Below are 18747 nucleotides of genomic sequence, written 5' to 3'. Positions count from 1 at the left end.
TTTTAAATCTTCCCTCTCTCATTTTTAACCTATTCCCTCCAGTTTTGGATTCCAGCAACCCGGGGAAAAGATCTTGGCTGTTCGCTCTATCCACGTCCCTCGTAATTGTATAAACTTCTATATGGTCAGCCCTGAACTCCAAAGTTCCAAGAAATAGCTGCCTATTCAAGCCCACAGTATACCTCCAACCTCCGATGCTCGTAACATCCTTCTCTGAACCCTTTCAAGTTTACAACATACAACAATACAGCGCAGAACAGGCCCTTCGGCCCTCAATGTTGCGCCGACATCCTTCCTCTCGCAAGGAGACCAAAAGCGATTGCAGTATTCCAAAAGCAGCCGAACCAACGTCCTACATGGCTGCTAAGTGATCTCCCAACTCCTATACTCAATGCCCTGACCGATAAAGGCGAGCACACCAAATGTCTCCTTCATATCCTTTCTACCGGTGGCTGTACTTTGATGGAACTACGAAACTGCACTCCAGCGTCTCTTTATTAAGCAACACTCCCCACAACCTTCAGTGTATACGTGCTGCCCTGATTTGCCTTTCCAAAATGGAGCACCTCACATTTGTCTAACCTCAACACCACCTGCCATTCCTCAGTTTATTGGCCTTTGTCAATGTCCCATTGTATTCTGAGGTGACCTTCTTGGTTGGCTACTACACCTTCAATCATTGGGAAACTTACTAACCACACCTTCTATTTTCATATCCAAATCATTGCATCACTTCAATTCCCCCTCCCACTCCCTGAATGACATGTCCATCCTGGGCCTCTTCCAGTGTCACAACCAAACCACCCAGAAACTGGAGGAGCAGCACCTCATGTTCCGCCTCGGGAGCTTCCAACTCAATAGCCTCAATATGGACTTGGCCACCCTCAAAATCTCCCCACCCGCCAGCCTCATCCCAAGACTAGTTCCTCCCCTCATACCCGCCTCCATGACCTGTCCGCCTTCTCTCCCACCTATTCACTCCTCCCACCTCACTGACCAACTCCCACCACTGCTTGCAATTATTCTTCTTTTCACACTTCATCAGCTCGATGTTATTTCTATAATCTATTTTCCAATTGTTGGAAAAAGTGAGAAAAAGTAAAAGAAGTTACATTCTTACCACTCGGGAAATCTCCGAATATTCTTCTGTCGAAAGGCCGCAAAGGAACGATGCAATTCTTTTGTCACAAACGCTGTGAGGGAGACATCTTTTTCGGTTCCACTAACTCCACCCTAAGGAAGACAAACCCACGTAACATATCTAGTGACTTAAAGCATACTCTATTGTTGCCCAAGGTGGAGAGCTGGATGAACACAGCAGGTCAAGCAGCATCAGAGAAGCAAGAAAACTGATGTTTCGGGACGAGACCCTACTTCAGAAAATTGGCGCTGGAGAATCTGAGATAACAAGGTGCAGAGCCGGGTGGTACTGCTGGGCCTGCTGTGTTCATCCAGCTTTACACCTTATCTCAGATTCTCCAGCATCTGCAGTTCCTACTACCTTTATTGTTGCCCTTTCACTTTACTGAACTAATATGAGCCAGTAGTTTTGTTTAGGCTCACGTAATCTTATGCTTATTGGCCTGTACAAAATCCTGAATTAATTTTGATCCACTGACGGGAGAAGAGATGAATGTTATAGAAATTTTTGTTTTCTACCAATTTGCAGAGGGCATCGTGGGCGATTGAAGGACAGTGTTATTATCCTCCAGGTCTGGGGACTGCATCATTACCAACTTGCCCATTTGCATATACATACAATATTCATTATGTACCAATGAAACATAATAAACCAATACTGCGTACTAAAAACAACGCTCACATATCAATGGAAATTTAAATATTTATCATAGAGTTTGAAGGATTGAATTCAATGATACTAAGCAAAAACCAGTGAAGATGAATGCAGTTGGTCAGCACTTTTGCCACTAAGTGGAGGTTGGCAGTTTGAGGCCACCCAGGAACAAGCAAGCTCTGTCTAACTCCAAGGGCAGCACGGTGGCTCAGTGGTTAGCACCGCTGACTCACAGCGCCAGGGACCCAGGTTCGATCCCACCGTTGGACAATTTTCTGTGCGGAGTTTGTACATTCTGCCCATGCCTGCATGGGTTCCTGCTGGGTGCTCTGGTTTCCTCCCACAGTCCAAAGATGTGCAGGCTCGGTGTATGGGCCATGCCAAACTTGCCCATTGTGTTTAGGGATGTGTAGATTAGGTGTGTTAGTCATGGGGAATGTAAGGTTACTGAGGAAAGGGTCGGGGGATGAGTCAGGGTGAGATGCTCTTTGGAGGGTGGCCGTGGACTTCTTGGGTCAAAAGGGGCTTGTTTCCACACCGTAGGGATTCTCTGATATGGAAGTATCTTTTGAAGTGGACAGTCATGGGTATGCTATAACAGAGACCTTGAAATACTGCACAACAAATATTTGGAACTAGACTGTCAATTCAGACATAGCATCAAAAAAGGTCATGGAAGTTGTCACCGATATAAAGCAGGATTGATGAAATTCCAGCAGGAAATGGTGTCAAAAGGCACAGTATCTTTTATTCATCTCCAGTTATTTTGTCCAAGGCACTGGATGCTGGCAGGATTGAAACATTTAAGAAATGATTCACAAATCACATATAAGGACCTGCACATCTTTGAACAATGGGAGGAAACTGCAGCACCTGGCAGAAGCCCCTCGCAGACGCGGGGAGGACGTGTCAATTCCACACAGATAGTTACCCAAGACTGGAATCTCTATTGGCTCCCCAGTGCATCAGCAGCTCTAACCACTGAGCAACTACCTTGCCCAGAAGGGGTTTTATAAGCGCATACATTATTTCCATTAAGACAGATCCAATCCTCTATGTCCAATCAAAATAACATATTGGAGATATCATGACAACAATCATAAATGATTTTGAATAAGTAAATCAAAAATTTGAAATAGTTTCCAAGCCTAAATACTAGATATGGTGCAGTTAAGATGAATAGCGCAACAACAAAAAGGCCATATTTTATGTGACGATCGGTAACACTTGAAAACTTGCAACAATTCGTCGCCAGTAGTGCTCTGAACTGGCTTGATGGTGCACTCCTTCATACACTGGAATGAAACTCCAAAGATCACAAATTCTCCTTCAATACCATGTTATAACAGTGACTGCATCAACCTGTGTTTATGGGCCTGACTGGAAACCCACACAACATGCATCAACAAAAAAAAAATCTAAGGTGATAGGAGAAAAAAATGTATGTATGCAACGTCTTTGAATAGCAATTATTTGTTGCGGCTGCAAGCCCATAAGGAATCTCGTTTCGCAGATTCTCTTCATTTGCACTGCAGGTCATGCCAGTCAGAATCAGTTTTCGTTTCATGACAGATAACTAAAATGTCCATTACAATGAACTTTGGTTGATCAGAAGATTTTAAGTAAGGACGATGTCTTGTGTGAGCTGACGGCATTAGGGGATGGAGAAGGTACATGCACTGCTGGCATCTTGACACCATTGAATGAGCAAGCGTGGACGCAAAGGTTGTAACAGGTAACAATTGTACACGCAATATCTTTTGAGCTCCTTCCGAGCAGGCCTGTAATACTCTCAAGCTGTGCTAGACCCTCACTTCCTCCACCTTACGTACGCTGCCTTTTCTTTTTGACAAGAAGCACCTATGTACCCGTCATCCAAGGCTCCTTAATCTTACCCCTTCTTACCTGTCTCAGAGGAACAAATTTATACATCACTCGCAACAACTGCTCCTTGAACAGCCTCCACATGTCTGCCGCGCCCTTTCTGTGGAACAATTGCTACCAATCTGTACTTCCCAACTCCTGTCTGATAGCATCATAGTTTCCTTGACCCCAGTGAAATATCTTACCCTGGTAACTGCTCCTTTCCCTTTCCATGGCTATGGTAAATGTGAGGCTCTTGCGGTCACTGTCGCCAAAGTGTTCTCCCACCACGAGAGCTGACACCTGTCCTGGCTCATCGCCGAGCACCAAATCCAAAATGGCCTCCCGCCTCGTCGGCCTGTCCACATACTGAGTCAGGAAACCCTCCGGAACACAACTGTCAAAAACGGCTCCATCCAAACCATCTGCACTAAGGAGGTTTCAATCTATATTGGGAAAGTTGAAGTCACCCATAACAACAACCCTGATACGTTTGCACTTTTCAACAATCTTCCGGCCAATGAGTTCTTCGATCTCCCAACTGCTATTTGGGGTCCGTAGAAAACCCCCAGTGAAGTGACTGCTGCCTTGCTGTTCCGAACTTCCACCCACACTGACTCAGTCGACAAACCTTCCTTGGCAACCTCAGCCCGTACCACCGCAGTAGACGAGTCCTCAAAGGTTCTTTCAGCCGCCGTTATGCTGTCCTTGACCAACAAAGCCACACCTCCCCCTCTTTTACCACCTTCCCAGACCTTAATGAAAGATCTAAACCCGAGAACCTGCAACATCCATTCCTGACCCTGCTCTATCCATGCCTCCGAAATGGCCACAACATTCGAAGTCCCAGGTACCTATCCAAGCTGCAAGCTCACCTACATTATTCCGGATACTCCCGGCATTAAAGTCGTCACACTTCAATCCAGCTTGCTGTCTGCCAGCACACTTCTGTGACAGTGAGGTCCTGACCATGTCCTCCCTACGCTCATCCTCCTGTGTACTAGGACTACACCTCAGTTTCCCATCCCCCTTCTGAGCTCGTTTAAATCCAACCAAATGGCACTAGCCAATTTCCCACCCAGGATATCAGTGACCCTCTGTTTCAAGTGGAGACCATCCTGTTTGTACAGGTCCCACCTTCCCCAGAATGAGCCCCAATTGTCCATGTACCTGAAGCCCTCCCACCTGCACCATCCCTGCAGCCACGTCTTCAGCTGAAATCTCTCCCTGTTCTTTGCCTCGCTATCACCTGGTACGGGTGACAAACCAGAGATGACCACTCTGTTTGTTCTAGCTCTCGGCTTCCACCCTAGCTCCCTCAAATCCTGACTGACATCCCTATCCCTCTTTCTACATGTGCCGTTGGTGCCTATGTGCATCACGACTTGGGGCTGGTCACCCTCTCCCCTCAGGACCCGAAAGACACGATCCGAGACATCACAGACCCTGGCACCTGGTAGGCAACACACCAATCGTGAGCCTCTTTCGTTCCCGGCAAATCTTCTAACTATTGAGTCCCCAATGACTATCACTCTCTTCCTATCCCCGCTTCCCTTCTGTGCAAGAGGGACATACTCTGTGCCAGAGACCTGCACCCTACTGCATATCCCTGCTAACTCGTCCCCCGGAACAGTATCCAAAATGGTATAGTTGTTTTTCAGGGGAGCGACCGCAGGGGATTTCAGGGGAACGACCACAGGGGAAGGTTAGTCAAGCTACACCGGGTAAACGTGCATTTTTGGCTGAAGAAACATGTGTTTCAATGTGAGCTAATGGAAGAAGCCATGGAGTCAAAGCTAAACATTTTGACAATAAGACAACCATTCTTAAAAGCAGCAGACAGCGTGAAAAAGAAATGAGCTGCTTTAATATCCACTTAAAATTTATGTGGAATATCAGATGGAATTTTCTTATTGACTCCATTGTGCAATCATGTCAATCTACAAATGTTAACTGCATTAATTAATACTAACCAGAAACGGACTTTGTAGTAAATGGTTTGACGATTTTCTGTATCTGGAACATCCCTTTTCCTTCTCGAACGAAGATCATACCAACCTATGGTACCAAACTGTGAGTCAAACGGATGGGACACATAATCTTTAAATTCCTCATCAAAACAGTCTCATCGTATGGTTCTGTGCAATAAAAGAGAAAGAATAAACATGTTTCCCACAATTTTGCTGATGTTTACGAACAGAATGCTCAAATTCAAAAAGTTTGGGCTGGCATGTCTGCTTCCTCCAGCCTGTTTAAACTGTTCCATTCAATGTGAAATTTGTGATCAGTTTTAGCACACAGGTCTATGTGATCTGCGCCACCACCTTCTATTAGTCATACATGCTTTCCCCCTCTTCCTGTAATACATTCCTTGAAGTGTTCAATGAGATTTTGATTTTCAATCTTATCGTCATATTCTTTTGATTCTCAAGCATCAATGAATCTGATGTTGCCGCCATTCCATGCAGTGCACAGCATATCAAACAGGAGTCTTACTCTTGCCATGAGCACTGAGGTAGTATGGGGTCACAACTGTCTCGTGGTTCAGAATGAAATTCTACATATAGGGCTATGAAGAATCATGCAGTTAATTTTATTTGACATGCTATTTCTTTTCTTCACAAATATGCTGGATTTAAAGTGATCTTCACCCTCATTTAAAATGAATTCAATATCCAACCATCTGTAAAACTAGCAGATCCAAATTTTAATTTGAGTTCAGTGTTACACAAATATATGACTTTTTTAAAAATTATGTTCGAGTCAACATTAACATTTCATTCCCTGACAGCGGGTGAACTTACTTTTCAACTCCAATTTTCCTTCGGTATTAATGGAGAGATGAGCCTTTTTGCAAGCACCGAAAGGCTGCACCAGTTTATGCTAAAACTTACGGAACTGTAAGTTTCACAAATATGTTCCTATTAAACACTAATTCCTATTGAAGCAGTATGAGCTAAATTCATTCAACTGGACAGCAAAAACGGTTAAGATTTTAAAAGCAAGCAACTATTTTGAAGTCACTCTTCGAACTAAATTCCATCTTGGTGTGTGAGAGTCCATAGGTTCCTCACTCTCAACGAACCATTCAACTGTCATGCAATTACTGAAACACACAGACAAAAAACATCAATGTTAACAGTCACTAAGATTTTGAGAGTGATTTGGAATTCGTACTCAATACCCCCTGGGGAAAATCTGTTCCAATCTGGATAGTACTCACTTATCACCATCCCACCTACCTTCCCCAGCACCTCCTCCCCCTCCACACTATTTGTTTCTGAGCTCCCTTCCACCCTCCATTTCTCAGGAAGGGTCCTGACCCAAAACCTCACCTTTCTTGAGCCTCTGATGCTGCCTGCCCTGCTGTGTTCCTCCAGTTCCACAATGTGTTATCTCAGACACCAACATTGGCAGTTCTTAGTATCTGGATAACTCATTCTCACCTTGTCACAAGTGATTTATACTCATTATCTTTTCAGATTACGCATGTACATGTATATACATAAATATACATATTGCACTTTTATGTCTGAACCACTAACCTAGAGGATATTTTAAAATAGTCTCTTCATATCTGCATGCAAGAGAAATCATCAGGGTCATAACTTTCATTTTAGGAATAACTCGAACATTCAAAGTACTCACAGTCAGTGTCCCATTTCCTTGACCAATCAATTTGATGTGAATCCTTCTTCCAAGTGGAAACTATAACAGCAATTATATTTGAGAGTCAAACATTTCATTGCATCACCAATATTTCCTTGTCTGTTTGAAGCATAAGATAATGAAATAATCATGGACAGATTGGCCAACAATGTAATCTAATGTGTGTTATGGCAACTCAAAATCACAACCATTGAAGTGATCTTTAAAAAGCTGTTGTCATACAACAGAGCACTTTTTGAGATGCAGTGATGAACATACTTCCTGAGATGCAAATAATATATGCCAAATTAATTCCAAAGAATACCTTTACAATTAAAAAGAAGCTAAAAATCTCTTGACATTGCGAAGCTTGTCAGATTGCGAGAGAGCGAGGTGAGGAACAGGGAGCGGGCGCAGCTGAACATGTGGCTGCGCAGCTGGTGTCGGAGGGAGGGCTTCAGATATGTTGATAATTGGGATGCCTTCTGGGGAAGGTGGGACCTGTACAAGAAGGACGGGTTGCATCTGAACTGGAAGGGGACCAATTTCCTGGGTGGAAGGTTTGTTCGAGTAGTTCGAGAGGGTTTAAACTAGTATGGCAGGGGGGTGGGAACCTGAGCTGTATACCAGAGGTGAGCGTTGATGCAGGTGAGGCAGTAGCAAGAGGTAGACCAGCTAGTGGGAAGGATTTTCCTGGGAAGGAACCAAGGGATCGGTTAAAGTGTGTCTGCTTTCATGCAAGGAGTATCAGGAATAAAAGTGATGAACTTAGAGCATGGATCAGTACCTGGTGCTATGATGTTGTGGCCATAACAGAGACATGGGTTTCTCAGGGGCAGGAATGGTTGCTGGATGTTCCAGGGTTTAGAACATTTAAAAAGAATAGGGAGGGGGGAAAAAGAGGAGGGGGTGTAGCACTACTAATCAGAGAGGGTATCACAGCTACAGAAGCTTCCTTTGTCGAGGAAGATCTGCCTACTGAGTCAGTATGGGTGGAAATTAGGAACAGCAAGGGAGTAGTCACCTCGTTAGGGGTTTACTACAGGCCCCCCAATAGCAGCAGGGAGATTGATGAAAGCATAGGTCGACAGATTTTGGAAAAGTGTGCACGCAGTAGGGTTGTTGTAATGGGTGACTTTAACTTTCCTAATATTGATTGGAACCTCCTTCGAGCAGAAGATTTGAATGGAGCTGTTTTTGTAAGGTGTGTTCAGGAGGGTTTCCTAACGCAGTACGTTGACAGGCCGACGAGGGGAGAGGCCATTCTAGACTTGGTGCTCGGAAACGAGCCAGGGCAGGTATCAGATCTTGTGGTGGGAGAGCATTTTGGTGATAGTGACCATAACTGCCTCACATTCTACATAGCTATGGAGAAGGAGAGGATTAGGCAGAATGGGAGGATATTTAATTGGGGAAGAGGAAACTATGATGCGATTAGACATGAGTTAGGAAGCATGGACTGGGAGCAGTTGTTCAATGGTAAGGGAACTATCGACATGTGGAGACGGTTTAAGGAACAGTTGTTGGGAGTGATGAGTAAATATGTCCCTCTGAGACAGGCAAGAAGGGGTAAGATTAGGGAACCTTGGATGACGAGAGCGGTGGAGCTTCTAGTGAAAAGGAAGAAGGTAGCTTACATAAGGTGGAGGAAGCTAGGGTCAAGTTCAGCTACAGAGGATTACATGCAGGCAAGGAAGGAGCTCAAAAATGGTCTGAGGAGAGCCAGGAGGGGGCACGAGAAAGGCTTGGCAGAAGGAATCCGGGAAAACACAAAGGCATTTTACACTTACGTGAGAAATAAGAGAATGGTCAAAGAAAGAGTAGGGCCGATCAGGGATAGCATAGGGAACTTGTGTGTGGAGCCTGAGGAGGTAGGGGAAGCCCTAAATGAGTTTTTTGCTTCTGTCTTTATGAAAGAAACCAACTTTGTAGTGAATGAAACCTTTGAAGAGCAGGTGTGCATGCTGGAATGGATAGAGATAGACGAAGCTGATGTGCTGAAAATTTTGTCAAACATTAAGATTGACAAGTCGCCAGGCCCGGACCAGATTTGTCCTCGGCTGCTTTGGGAAGCGAGAAATGCAATTGCTTCGCCACTTGCGAAGATCTTTGCATCCTCGCTCTCCACTGGAGTCGTACCTGAGGACTGGAGAGAGGCAAATGTAATTCCTCTCTTCAAGAAAGGAAATAGGGAAATCCCCGGCAATTATCGACCGGTAAGTCTCACGTCTGTCGTCTGCAAGGTGTTAGAAAGGATTCTGAGGGATAAGATTTATGACCATCTGGAAGAGCATGGCTTGATCAAATACAGTCAACACGGCTTTGTGAGGGGTAGGTCATGCCTTACAAACCTTATCGAGTTTTTTGAGGACGTGACTAGAAAGGTTGATGAGGGTCGAGCTGTGGATGTGGTGTATATGGACTTCAGTAAGGCATTTGATAAGGTTCCCCATGGTAGGCTCATTCAGAAGGTCAGGAGGAATGGGATACAGGGGAACTTAGCTGCTTGGATACAGAATTGGCTGGCCAACAGAAGACAGCGAGTGGTAGTAGAAGGAAAATATTCTGCCTGGAAGTCAGTGGTGAGTGGAGTTCCACAGGGCTCTGGCCTTGGGCCTCTACTGTTTGTAATTTTTATTAATGACTTGGACGAGGGGATTGAAGGATGGGTCAGCAAGTTTGCAGACGACACAAAGGTCGGAGGTGTCGTTGACAGTGTAGAGGGCTGTTGTAGGCTGCAGCGGGACATTGACAGGATGTAGAGATGGGCTGAGAGGTGGCAGATGGAGTTCAACCTGGATAAATGCGAGGTGATGCATTTTGGAAGGTCGAATTTGAAAGATGAGTACAGGATTAAGGATAGGATTCTTGGCAGCGTGGAGGAACAGAGGGATCTTGGTGTGCAGATACATAGATCCCTTAAAATGGCCACCCAAGTGGACAGGGTTGGTAAGAAAGCATATGGTGTTTTGGCTTTCATTAACAGGGGGATTGAGTTTAAGAGTCGTGAGATCTTGTTGCAGCTCTATGAAACTTTGGTTAGACCGCACTTGGAATACTGCGTCCAGTTCTGGGCGCCCTATTATAGGAAAGATGTGGATGCTTTGGAGAGGGTTCAGAGGAGGTTTACCAGGATGCTGCCTGGACTGGAGGGCTTATCTTATGAAGAGAGGTTGACTGAGCTCGGTCTCTTTTCATTGGAGAAAAGGAGGAGGAGAGGGGACCTAATTGAGGTATACAAGATAATGAGAGGCATAGATAGAGTTGATAGCCAGAGACTATTTCCCAGGGCAGAAATGGCTAGCACAAGGGGTCATAGTTTTAAGGTGGTTGGTAGAAAGTATAGAGGGGATGTCAGAGGCAGGTTCTTTACGCAGAGAGTTGAGAGAGCATGGAATGCGTTGCCAGCAGCAGTTGTGGAAGCAAGGTCATTGGGTCATTTAAGAGACTGCTGGACATGAATATGGTCACAGAAATTTGAGGGTGCATACATGAGGATCAGTGGTCGGCACAACATTGTGGGCTGAAGGGCCTGTTCTGTGCTGTACTGTTCTATGTTCTATGTTCTATTGCTATGAATCAATGGAAATCGTTCAGAACAATTATTTATTCCCGGATGAAAAGGAAGTGTATACATTTCATGACAACAAAATGTGAGGCTGGATGAACACAGCAGGCCAAGCAGCATCTCAGGAGCACTTTTGTCCTCCTGAGATGCTGCTTGGCCTGCTGTGTTCATCCAGCCTCACATTTTGTTGTCTTGGATTCTCCAGCATCTGCAGTTCCCATTATCTCGTATACATTTCATTTTCACATCTTATCCAAGAGGGAAAAAAAAACACCTTCATGAATGCATTGTCAAACAAGAAGACTCACAAAAAAAGTCATTTGGCCCATTGAATATTCCTCCATCATTCGGTGAGATCATGGTTGATCTCATTACATTTATCATGACACAGCATTTCCACCAAACCCTCCTTATAGCTAATACATTCCGATCCAAGTAACATCCTGGGAAATCTCTGTTTCTGTGCCATGCCTTGTCTTTCTAAATATTTTTTCAGTAATCTACAAATTTAGCCACAGCACATGCACCTCTTTCCTCCAAGTCATTAATAAACAAGCACAAGAGCTGTGGTTCCTTCAGCGCAACCTCATTTCTTACTGACAAGCCAACCCTGGCATCTCTGTCCATTTGTATCGGAGATAATGGGAACTGCTGATGCTTCAGAATCCAAGACAACAAAGTGTGGATCTGGATGAACGCAGCAGGATGAACACACAGAAGTAGAAGGGTCTCGGCACAAAACGTCAGCTTTTACGCTCCTGAGATGCTGCTTGGCCTGCTCTGCTCATCCAGCTCCACACTTTCTTATCTCTGTCCATTTGCCTGTTCTTTCTATCGGACATGAATCATTGGCTATTTCGTTCCTAACACTTATCCCCTAACAACCACCTCTCTGTGATACCCAGAGTGATGTATCTGTCAATTTCAATCTGCACCACAAAGTCATTCACTTTGTTTCATACACTCCCTGCAATTCAATACAAGATCATCAGTCTGGCATTTACAGCCACCCTTCTTATCTGCTGCAGCTGAAGTAAAACTCCGGACCATTTCCATACTTTTTGTCCTATTACTTGCTCTGGAAACTTTGCTGAGCACTTACCAGCTTCTAACTTTTTCCACAATTTTCCATGCAACTGAGCTCACGCACTCCACACTTTTTATTTTAACGCCCTAGCCCCAGACCTAGCTCTGTATTTTGCGAGGATACTTGTCCCAATATGATTCTCGTCGAGCCTATAACACCAGAACGACTCCCTCCTTCCCCATACCGATGCCAATGTCCCATGAATTCAAACACATTTCTGCCATGCCACCATTTGAACAATGTACATCTATAATTATGTTCACACCGTGCCAAATTGCTCAGATAATAATCCAGAGATTATTAAAATTCTGGTTCTGCTTTCTCACCTCAGCACCTCGGTGCTCATAATCCCTCAGCAGAACCTCTTTCCTCTTTCTTCCATATCAATGGTACCTGTGTGGACCACGATAGCTGGATTTCTACTCCTCCCACTTCAAGTTCCTTTGTAGCCGAGATGGAACATCCTGAACCTGGGCACCAGGCAGGCAACACTACTTGCGAGACTCTCGATCCTCATCACAACGAACAGTGTTCATTCCCCTAACTATCCTACCCCTGATTATAACTACATTTCACTTTTTATCCCCTCTTCAATGTCTCCCTGTACCACAGTGCTATAGTCAGTTTACTCATCTTCCCTAAACCCTGCACTCTCATCCACACAGGTAGAAAGAATCTCAAAGCTGTTAGATAAGATCAAAGGCCAAGGTTCCTTCTGCACTACATCCTGGATCCTTCCACCTGCCCTGTTCTTTGTCATTGGCCACTGACCGAGTTTCAGCTAGTTAATCTAAGGTGTGTGACTGCCTCCTGAAGCACAGCATTCCCTGGTAACTCTGCCCCACATGATTTGTTGATTGGTCAAAACTGAGATTCCAGTTCATCAACCGTAAGCTGGAGTCTGGGGCCTGACCACTCGCCCGTCATGTAGGTACAAATCATCATCTGGCCTGGCATCTCCATTTCAATTACTTCGATCTTAATTTGATTTGAAAACATTCTGGTCTTTTAGTTTGTAGCCTGTAAATATTTCTCCGATTTACTTTCAATCTGAAAGCTACCGATAATAGATTCTTAAACCAGTAGCAATCACCAACCAATGAACCTGGTTCACCCTCTCGGTCCCTGATTCTGGCTTCAATTCACCCTGTCTCAAAAAAAAATGCTTACCAACTATCAGGCAAAAAAAAGCAAGCAAATGGCACCTCTTACCCTCTGCACTGACTTACCGCATTGCCACCAAGTTCCCCAAAATATATATTCACTTGGTGCATTTCACTCGAGATGTGATCTCTTCTTCCAGAACGTGCAAAGCATACTGATCCATAGCAATATACTACCTTCAAAACCTCAGCTCTTAGCTTTTTACTTTTCAGTACATTCTCAATGCTTTCTCCAAGTCCAAACACAACACATTTACTGGTTTTCCTCTATTAATTCTCCTTCCAAAACTTCCTCCAAAAACCCAAACAAATTAGCCAGACATAATTTCTCTTTCATCAGGCTATGGTGATTCTGTTTGATGAGATTATGATTTTCCAAATGTCCTGCTATTATTTTCTTCAAAGTTGATCGCCACATATTTCCAACAATAGATGTTAGGCTGGTTCGGTTGTAGTTATCTTCTTTTTGCCTCTCTCCTTTTTAAATAGGGACGTCACATCAGCATTTTTCCAGCCCTCAGATGCTTCTCTCGAATCTGAACCTTTTTGGGAAATTACAATCAATGCATACACTGACTCTGAAGCTCATTGTTTAGAATCTTAGAAACTAAACCATCACGGCAAAGAGTCCAATCTGCTTTCACTCCATTAGATTGTCTACTGCTACTTCTCTCATGGTACCGATGGTGTGGTAGTGATGTGTTTAATTCCTCCCTGTATTCTTTCGTAATAAGGGGATCCTTGAAGTATCTTCCACTGTAAAGGCTACCCTTTTCTCATTGTTGTTGTTCCTTGATTTAAAAATTAACCTGGCCATCTCAGCCGAGCATATAATTAATGGCATTACCTCTAAAACCTTCTCTGCTAAAGTGTTCAAGAGATTGCTACAACCTGAAAGAAGTAATTCTTCCCCGAAATTACTCGGCAACCAATTTGAAAATGTGGCCTCTGGTCGTAAAATCTTTCACAATATTAAGGGAGCGCTGCACTGTCACTGGAGGCCCCAAACCCCACCTCTTCCTCCGGTACATTGATGACGATCGGCGCCGCCTCTTGCTCCCCAGAGGAGCTCGAACAGTTCATCCACTTCACCAACACCTTCCACCCCAACCTTTAGTTCACCTGGGCCATCTCCAGCACATCCCTCACCTTCCTGGACCTCTCAGTCTCCATCTCAGGCAACCAGATGGTAACTGATGTACATTTCAAGCCCACCGACTCCCACAGCTCCCTAGAATACACCTCCTCCCACCCACCATCCTGCAAAAATTCCATCCCCTATTCCCAATTCCTCCGCCTCCGCCGCTTCTGCTCCCACGATAAGACATTCCACTCCCGCACATCCCAGATGTCCAAGTTCTTCAAGGACCGCAACTTGCACCCACAGTGATCGAGAACGCCCTTGACCGCATCTCCCAAATTTCCCGCAACACATCCCTCACACCCCGCCCCCGCCACAACCGCCCCAAGAGGATCCCCCTCCTTCTCACACACCACCCCACCAACCTCCGGATACAACGCATCATCCTCCGACACTTCCGCCATCTACAATCCGACCCCACCACCCAACACATTTTACCATCCCCACCCCTGTCTGCTTTCCGGAGAGACCACTCTCTCCGTGACTCCCTTGTTCGCTCCACACTGCCCTCCAACCCCACCACACCCGGCACTTTCCCCTGCAACCGCAGGAAATGCTACACTTGCCCCCACACCACCTCCCTCACCCCTATCCCAGGCCCCAAGATGACATTCCACATTAAGCAGAGGTTCATCTGCACATCTGCCAATGTGGTATACTGCATCCACTGTACCCGGTGTGGCTTCCTCTACATTGGGGAAACCAAGCGGAGGCTTGGGGACCGCTTTGCAGAACACCTCCGCTCAGTTCGCAACAAACAACTGCACCTCCCAGTCGCAAACCATTTCCACTCCCCCTCCCATTCTTTAGATGACATGTCCATCATGGGCCTCCTGCACTGCCACAATGATACCACCCGAAGGTTGCAGGAACAGCAACTCATATTCCGCCTGGGAACCCTGCAGCATAATGGTATCAACGTGGACTTCACCAGTTTCAAAATCTCTCCCACCGCATCCCTAAACCAGCCCAATTCGTCCCCTCCCCCCACTGCACCACACAACCAGCCCAGCTCTTCCCCTTCACCCACTGCATCCCAAAACCAGTCCAACCTGTCTCTGCCTCCCAAACGTCTTCTTCCTCTCACCCATCCCTTCCTCCCACCCTAGCCGCACCCCCATCTACCTACTAACCTCATCCCACCTCCTTGACCTGTCCGTCTTCCCTGGACTGACCTATCCCCTCCTTACCTCCCCACCTATACTCTCTCCACCTATCTTCTTTTCTCTCCACCTTCAGTCCGCCTCCCCCTCTCTCCCTATTTATTCCAGAACCCTCACCCCATCCCCGTCTCTGATGAAGGGTCGAGGCACGAAACGTCAGCTTTTGTGCTCCTGAGATGCTGCTTGGCCTGCTGTGTTCATCTAGCCTCACATTTTGTCATCTTGGATTCTCCAGCATCTGCAGTTCCCATTATCTATGGTGATTCTGTTTAATTAGATTCTGATTTTCCAAATGTCCTGCTATTATTTTCATCATAGTTGATTGCCACATAGAACATAGAACAGTACAGCACAGAACAGGCCCTTCAGCCCACAATGTTGTGCCGACCATTGATCCTCATGTATGCACCCTCAAATTTCTGTGACCATATACATGTCCAGCAGTCTCTTAAATGAGCCCAATGACCTTGCTTCCACAACTGCTGCTGGCAACGCATTCCATGCTCTCACAACTCTCTGCGTAAAGAACCTGCCTCTGACATCCCCTCTACACTTTCCTCCAACCAGCTTAAAACTATGACCCCTCGTGCTAGCCACTTCTGCCCTGGGAAATAGTCTCTGGCTATCAACTCTATCTATGCCTCTCATTATCTTGTATACCTCAATTAGGTCCCCTCTCCTCCTCCTTTTCTCCAATGAAAAGAGACCGAGCTCAGTCAACCTCTCTTCATAAGATAAGCCCTCCAGTCCAGGCAGCATCCTGGTAAACCTCCTCTGAACCCTCTCCAAAGCATCCACATCTTTCCTATAATAGTGCGCCCAGAACTGGACGCAGTATTTCAAGTGCGGTCTAACCAAAGTTTCATAGAGCTGCAACAAGATCTCACGACTCTTAAACTCAATCCCCCTGTTAATGAAAGCCAAAACACCATATGCTTTCTTAACAACCCTGTCCACTTGGGTGGCCATTTTAAGAGATCTATGTATCTGCACAACAAGATCCCTCTGTTCCTCCACGCGGCCAAGAATCCTATCCTTAATCCTGTACTCAGCTTTCAAATTCGACCTTCCAAAATGCATCACCTCGCATTTATCCAGGTTGAACTCCATCTGCCACCTCTCAGCCCATCTCTGCATCCTGTCAATGTCCCGCTGCAGCCTACAACAGCCCTCTACACTGTCAACGACACCTCCGACCTTTGTGTCGTCTGCAAACTTGCTGACCCATCCTTCAATCCCCTCGTCCAAGTCATTAATAAAAATTACAAACAGTAGAGGCCCAAGGCCAGAGCCCTGTGGAACTCCACTCACCACTGACTTCCAGGCAGAATATTTTCCTTCTACTACCACTCGCTGTCTTCTGTTGGCCAGCCAATTCTGTAAGTTACCATCCTGTTGCTACGACTCTACTTCTATTTGTGATGCAGTCCTCTGTCCATCTTAACAAACTACCCTTGAACACATGGACTCTGTTCTTTTGAGACACCTTATGAGCTGTACCTTATCAAATGCTTTGTTGAAATCTCAATGTACTACATCAACTGGTGGTCCTTCATCAGTAATGTTTGTTTCCTTCTCAAAGCACTGTAGCAAGTTTGTCAAGTATTATTTCCCCTTATAAAAGGATGTTAACTCTGTAGGATGTTAAAGCACACTAAGTACCCTGTTATTTCATCTTTCATTGCTGGCATGAACATCTACCCATGTTGACCTCAATTGGCAATACTTGCTTACTATTTTGTCCAAGTATCTTTGTAATAATGGTGTTATGTTCACAATCTTTCAATCCTCTGAGAATTTTCCACAATCTAAGGATTCTTGGAAGATTATCATCAGTGCCTCCATTGTATCTGTAGCTGCATTGTTCAACATGAGAGGATACAACTCATCATACCCCTTGGATATTTTCTCTACTGATTGGAGTCATGTTTGGAATTCTGTGCAGTGACATTCACTTTTAACAGTTTGCTAAATACTACCAGGAACAGAAATTGCGATCCAGCTGCAACTAAACTAAAGCTTTCAGCACAGAAGGAAGTGTTTCAATTCATTATGAACCTAATAACTCCTGAAAAGGGCAATACAATTTGCCTCAGTCCATAAATGTTCTTCCTCCAACATCCTGAGATGCATCATCTGTATTTCTTCAAATTTACCACAGATTCTGTTCCAATCATCCTTTCAGCAATACGCATGACAACAATTCGGCATTCTTAGTCCCCCTGTAGCCTCCATTGCACATGTGCATTCTGAGATGATTATTTATTTGTGTGCCTGCTTTTTTGCTCAAATGGATAAAGGTAAATTTCTGTTCTTTTGTCATCAGAGCTATTGCCTCCTCACTCTCATCTTCCTTGTTTTATCCTGTGCTGGAATATTTAATTTGTTGACATATCTGAAATATGTGGTTGAATGGATTGGGTTTTGTAACATTGCATTCCCCATAGACCATCTACCGATACTGTTGCTTGTTCTAACAGTTATTATCTTGCAGAGTGGAAAATGCAGTTTGAAAGCAATGGAACATTATCGATGAAGAAGTTGATGCATAAATTGCTGCGATCTTCCAAACTACAAACTCACCTTCAATTCTTTCTCGGTCAGAGCATTGTGCCGGCGCAAATGAATCATGTTCTCAATGGGACTTCCAAAACCATGGAATTGAATTTGCATGTTGATTTCATCTTCCCTCTTCAGAAATGCAAAGTAGTATTGTGATGAAGCTTCCAAGGCGATGATTGTGTCCTTCAATGAACGGAAAAGTGACTTTTAGATTCATGGAAATATTTCACTACTTCTATAGACATGAAAGGCAAACATTCTCCCTGCATATGACCCAGTCTCATTTTATCATATCTTTCTGATTTTACATGCCACGGGATAATCATTGCAGTGTAACAGAAATGTTGATCATGGAAATTTATCACCCTTTTCATAAATAATGGCAAATTTTCAACATCTTGCAATTGTATGAAGGCTCAGTCTCATCACACCTCGCCTGCTGCACAAAGACATTCTTACACTGCTTTCAATGTTAGGGCTCAAACAAAACACAATCATGATACAAATGCATCAACACCCCACTTTCAACAGGATCTGATATCCTTGCCAGGCACTGGAGGGGTTGCGGAGACTGGTGAGTGGATAAAGTCGTTCCTCTGTTCAAGCAGGAAAACAGGGACTTTCCAGGAAACTACAGACTGGTGAGTGTCTCATGTCTCAAAGGTATGGGCTAATAAGGGACAGCCAGCATGGCATTATGCGGGGCAGGTTATGTCTTACCAAGTCAGTTGAAGTTTTCAAGGAGGTGACAAGGGTG

At 44.8% G+C, this 18747-nt stretch overlaps 1 protein-coding gene across 1 annotated transcript in view; it reads right to left on the bottom strand.

Moving 5' to 3' along the window:
* LOC132210215 (complement C4-like) overlaps positions 1 to 18747 on the bottom strand; it is a 243164-nt gene that overhangs the window by 57778 nt on the left and 166639 nt on the right. Inside the window, exons 6-9 of the mRNA XM_059649655.1 lie at positions 18012 to 18173; positions 7307 to 7366; positions 5632 to 5796; positions 1121 to 1233 (exon numbers count right to left, since the gene is read on the bottom strand). Coding sequence (XP_059505638.1) covers positions 5773 to 5796; positions 7307 to 7366; positions 18012 to 18173 — 246 coding nt within the window. The 3' untranslated portion in view covers positions 1121 to 1233; positions 5632 to 5772. The remainder of the gene's footprint in view (positions 1 to 1120; positions 1234 to 5631; positions 5797 to 7306; positions 7367 to 18011; positions 18174 to 18747) is intronic.

Source organism: Stegostoma tigrinum, chromosome 11 (genome assembly GCF_030684315.1).
Source record: "Stegostoma tigrinum isolate sSteTig4 chromosome 11, sSteTig4.hap1, whole genome shotgun sequence".
Lineage (NCBI taxonomy): Eukaryota > Metazoa > Chordata > Chondrichthyes > Orectolobiformes > Stegostomatidae > Stegostoma > Stegostoma tigrinum.
This window is presented reverse-complemented; position numbering and strand designations above follow the sequence as displayed.